Source organism: Otolemur garnettii, unplaced genomic scaffold (assembly GCF_000181295.1).
Source record: "Otolemur garnettii isolate 467f Iridium unplaced genomic scaffold, OtoGar3 scaffold00071, whole genome shotgun sequence".
NCBI lineage: Eukaryota > Metazoa > Chordata > Mammalia > Primates > Galagidae > Otolemur > Otolemur garnettii.
In genome coordinates this window covers 1517443-1522896 of record NW_003852466.1, presented here as the reverse complement: position 1 = coordinate 1522896, position 5454 = coordinate 1517443, and the positions used below count along the sequence as shown (strand labels likewise).

The following is a 5454-nucleotide window of genomic DNA, read 5'->3' as shown; positions in this document are numbered from 1 at the left end:
CGGGCACCTGTGGTCCCAGCTACTTGGGAGGCTGAGGCAGGAGACTCGCTTGAGCCCAGGAGTTGGAGGTTGCTGTGAGCTGTGGTGCCACGGCACTCTACCCAGGGGGACGGCTTGGGACTCTGTCTCAAAAAAAAAAAATAATAATAATAATTATTTTGAATTCTTTGTCAGGCAATTCCTATACCTCCTCTTCTTTAGGGTTGGTTTCTGGACATTTGTTTTGTCCCTTTGAGTGGGTCATTTTCCCCTGATTCTTTGTGTTCCCTACAATGTTGTATCAGATAAGTACATATGAAAAGAGAGTGACTTCCCTCAGTCTCTTCTCTATAGACTGCCTTCATACAGAGAAAGACCTTCACCAATCAGCCCGGGGGGGCTCTCAAACCTTTGCTTTGGATGTCTTTTCTCTGGACATAAGCATGAAGATCCCTAATTAGAGAGATTTACTAAATTCTTTTCCCAGGAGCTTGGAATCATTTGCTCTCTCTGGTGTCTGTCTGCTGTGCCACAGGTCCTCTGAAGCACCAGCATGCCACCCAGCTCCTTTTTTCTCAGTGGCTCCCAGGCATCTAGAGTATGGAGGGTTCTATCCATACTCTGAAACAGTTGAGACAGAAGCCATTCCCCCAGGACTCCCCCTGAGAAGTCAGAACATTGGGTGTATGATCCAATTTTCTCTTTCTCTCTCCAGGGAGAAGCCAGAGGCTGGGAGTTTCCTGCCTATCACATAGCACTGTGCTAGAGGGACTGACAATGTAAGCTTGTCAAGTTCTCCTACCATGTGGCTGGTTTCACGCTCATTTAGGGTACAGGTCCTTTGCTGCTTCCTAGATTTCTCACAAAGGGAACTGGCCTGTGTGTTGTTGAATCAATGTCTCAATAGAAGGAAGGAGGGGCTCGGGCTTATTCTGCCGTCTCGCTCTTGTCACTCCCTTTTTAATTTTTAGTCTGAGAATCCTCTGATATTCTAATTCACATTGGGATAAAAGAGCTTTTCTTTGCTCGGACACCTCACTCTTATTTCCTTTCACATAATTTTTCAGTAGACCATGTGCAGCTTTGCACTTCAGTTGAGTCTGGCAAGCACCTTAGAGGGCGAGCTCTCCAGTAGTGCCTCTCACCTCAGGGGCACAGATGCCTCATGGCTCCAGCCGTCTTCAGTCAATGTGGGGAGGTGCTATCACAACAAATGGGAAGCAGTACACTAGAGTCATTATTAGTTGGAAAGAGGCTAATGGGTCTGCCCCCCACGCTGAAAAGCCAATATGCCAACAGCACCGCTTGAGAGTAATTAAATCTCAGTATTTATAACTCTGACAAATCAGCACCTGCAACTGTTTCCTTTCCATAAACCCCAAAGCCACTGCAGCTGCATTCTGTGCAGGCTCCACACTGCTGGCCATAGGCTGACCTGCACCTGAGACTGAGATTCAGCCTGAGGGACTGTGTTTGCCCAGAAAGGTTGGCTTTTCCTAATTCACAGTGGAATCATTACAAGAAGCACTAGCCCTGTCCTTGGGTCCTATAAAAACTCACACTTAACAGGAGCTCTCCCCTTACTGTGTATTAAGCTGAAGATAAGGAATTAAAGCACAGAATGGTTAAATGAAATGTCTACATTCATCTGGAAAGTCCAGGAAAATCAGATATTGTTTTTAAGTCCCCTCATAGGTGGTTTTATCTAATTACAGGTACTTATAAGTTAATCTTTTAGTTCTCGAGAGTATTTTATAACCTATACATATTTCTCAATTTTTTTAAATAAAATTTCAGTAATATACTGGGAAAACATTTCTCAGTAATATGCAGTAAATAAACTTAAATATGACTCATATATATTTTTTTTGAGACAGAGCCTCAAGCTGTCCCCCTGGGTAGAGTGCCGTAGCATCACAGCTCACAGCAACCTCCAACTCCTGGGCTCAAACGAGTCTCCTGCCTCAGCCTCCCAAGTAGCTGGGACCACAGGTGCCTGCCACAACGCCCGGATATTTCTTTTTTTGGTTGCAGCCGTCATTGTTGTTTGGCAGGCCCAGGATGGATTCAAACAAACCACCTTAGGTTTATGTGGCTGGTGCCTTAGCCACTTGAGCCATAGGACCCGAGCCTGACTCATATTCTGACTTCAATTTCCTCTCTAATGATTTAATGCTTTTTTTTCTCCTATTAGGCATATTTTCTTTTTAGGTACATTTTTTTTAAAGTCAAAAGTTAATTGAATTTTCTTTGATGGGAAGTCTACAGCTTCCTTGAGTAATTTTGTTATAAATGCTAGGTAATAAGCTTTAAATATCCATTATCATTCTATTTGATTAAAGATGTTAAAAGAGTTGTAAAATCTTATTATTCAAAATCACTATATAAATTTCTGGGAATACATGAAAATCTTTACTTACCCTTTCTATTTTATATGGTGCAACGACATTATGTTCCTTAATGAAATACACCTGAGAAAGACAAATCAATTCTAGTAAAATAATGCCCTCAATTTTTCACTGTAGAGTAACTATAAATTAGGATTTTACAAATTGAATGTTTTAAATTATTTTTACATAACCTCTATTTCCAAAAGTAGTACATTAACATTAGAACTGATTTAAAGTTCTGTAGTTAAAACAAGAAATCAAGTATTACTGAATAAATACCTAAGATGTTGTATGAAGGTCATTACTTGTACCAAGTAACCAAGTAGACAGAAGAAGTACACTAATCTAAGTGTCGATTTTCTAAGAAATGGGTGTAACAAATATACTGTGGTATAAAATATGTTCATTAACATAAAGAACAGAAGGAGGTGCTCTGGGCACTTCTGCTTTCACGCACCAGGCCACCTGTCCTCCCACTTTGATGTTAATAACCATGCAAACAAGTGACACAGACCACTAGAGGCACCAGTCTTCTCACACTGTGCACTCACCCCACTTCCTCCTGTGACCACACAGGGTCTGCCTAGGTGCGCAAAGGCCAGCCCCATGGTGGTGGGCACAGAGTGGGAACCCTCCTTCACCTGCCAGCTACTCAAAAACTCTGCTTTTTGGATTATGCATTGTACCTTGTCCCATTTCAAACAAACCAACCACAGGTAACACCCCACACACACTTCCCCCCTTGGTCTCACATCCTCCTTTTGACATTTCTCTGTTCCTTTTTGTGGTGAAAGGCTTTGCAAGAGCTGTCTGTACTTTTTCTTGGGCCCATGACAGGTTTCTAGCCCTACCAGGCTATTGAAACCACTGCGCAGATGGTCACATGAGGTGCATTAGTCTGCACGTCACAACATCCAACAGTCTCCTCACCTCTCCCCCTCGAGCATGTGGCCCAGCTGACGGCTCTTCTGGAAGCTGTTTTCCACTTGGCTTCCCAGGCACCTGCTCCCGGTTCCCTCCACTCTCTCTGGCTGCTCCTTCCATCTGCTCCTAGACCCTGCTCTCTCCCGGCCTCTTGTTAGAAAGTTGCAGGATTTTGGTCATCAGACCTCTCCATCCACACACAGTCCCCGGAAATCTCATCAAGCCCCAAGGCTTTAGAAAGTCTCTGGAAACTTCCAACTCATAGTTTATCTTTTTAGCCTCGGCTTCCTCTGTGAAGACTAGGTGAATGCACCCTTAATGTCTGTCACCTTAAATCCCACCTTCTAAACCATGCCTGCGCCTTCCCAAGCTTTTTATCATAAAACAAAGGCATTCCTATACACCTAGCTGGAGTCATTCCTGACTGATTCTTCTCCTTTATTTCCTGCAATGAATCCACCAGCACATCTGTTAGGGTATTACTCATAAAATAGGCAATGACCACCTCTCACCATCCTGGTCCAAAACACTTGAGTTTCTGGAAGACCCCAAAGGGTCCCCTGGCTTCTACTCTGTGCCGCCTCCATGCTCTCTACCAAGCCTCCAGCAAGATTTATGAATTCATACAAATCAGAAGTGCCCTTCTCTTTCAGCTCTCCATGGCTTTTCTTTTTGGGCCTTATTCTAAATCCTTACTGTGTCTGGCAAGACCCTTCATGACATGGTCCCCGCTCCTGCTCCAGCCTCCCTCTGAGCACTCTCCTGCCCATGTGCACTCAGGCTCCCATGCCTTGAACCCATGGAGGTTGCACCCACCTGGGGAGGGGCGTCTCTCCCCAATCACCACTTTGTGCCTAGAACACCACCAGAAGGTCACCAGCCGCAGGGCTCACTCCCTCATGCCCTCTGAGTCCTTGTTAAGTGTCACTTCTCAGGGAGGCGGCCCCAACCACCCCATCTAAAGCAGCAGGATAACACCCCTTACAGTTTTCTATCCTTTTGTTCTATTTTCTTCATAGCTTTCATCACTACCTGACAGTAGAGATTTGTTTCTTGTTTGTCTCCCTACTGAGAAGTAAAGTCCATGGGTAGAGAGGCTTCCCTATATCCCCAAAGCCTTAAATAGAATGTTTATTGAATGCATGGGTTAAAATTATCATTTACATACACACACACCCCCTTTTATTCTAGCAGCAGTGGAAAATCTGGAACAAAACTCTGTAAATGTAAAGCACATAACATGTTCTGAGATCTTGTGACCTACTAGGTGATCAGAACACATACAAGTTGCCTGTTGAGTACCTGATACAGGAAGCTTGAAACAACATTTGAAAGAAGAGCTCATGTCTAGGGTACCTCTGGGTGTTAACCTGGATTTGAATCAGTTTGATATGAGACCTCTTCAACAGACTATTAAAAGTAGGTGGAAGTATTTCAGGGCTTTAAATTCTAAGCCCAAAGTTATTAAAGTTTTACTAAAATAACTAAACGTACAATTTTATAATGAAAACCCTATTTCCAACTGAAAAGGTACCACTTCCTTTTGAGATGTGGTAGAGGACGCCAAGAGTCAGACGACCTCTGAGCAAGATGATCTCCAGCTGAGGAGGGGACCCTCGGGCCATTCGTCTGCAGGTGCTCCTCCTGGAGAAAGAGCCCAAGCCTTCAGCGCGTAGTCATTTGTTAATTACTCCCCTCACCTGTGTTGTAAGGTCTCAATAAAAGGCTAATGCGGAGGTTGCTTGGGGCTAGCCCTTCCCTCCTCCTGCAAGCTGGTACTTCTAATCTATGTCACGCCTGGCTCCTTCCAGCTGTGATGGAGACCAGGGCCATAGGTGCCCGAGGGGTTGTGACAATGTGGCCTTTATAGAACAACGTTCTGAAGTAGACATACACAGGAGGGCACAGGGGTGGGTCAGAATTAATAATAGTGTTCCTGCCCCAAAGTTCACATGTGCCAGTTAAGACAATATGAAGTTGAGGATAGACTGCAAATTGTTTTCTTCCTTAAAATTAATAGAATCATAGAAAGTAGATGTAAAAAAATTACCTAATTCACTATTCCAGTTTTCTTAAAATAATTTTCAAGACATATTAAAAAATTTCCATAAACAAGAGTTTGGGCTCGGCACCTATAGCTCAACTGGCTAAGGCGCCAGCT

The 5454-nt window shown here is 43.8% G+C and overlaps 1 protein-coding gene across 1 annotated transcript in view; it reads right to left on the bottom strand.

Moving 5' to 3' along the window:
- NSMAF (neutral sphingomyelinase activation associated factor) overlaps positions 1–5454 on the bottom strand; it is a 72223-nt gene that overhangs the window by 41956 nt on the left and 24813 nt on the right. Inside the window, exon 6 of the mRNA XM_023515418.1 lies at positions 2400–2450. Within this exon, the coding sequence (XP_023371186.1) occupies positions 2400–2450 (51 nt within the window). The remainder of the gene's footprint in view (positions 1–2399; positions 2451–5454) is intronic.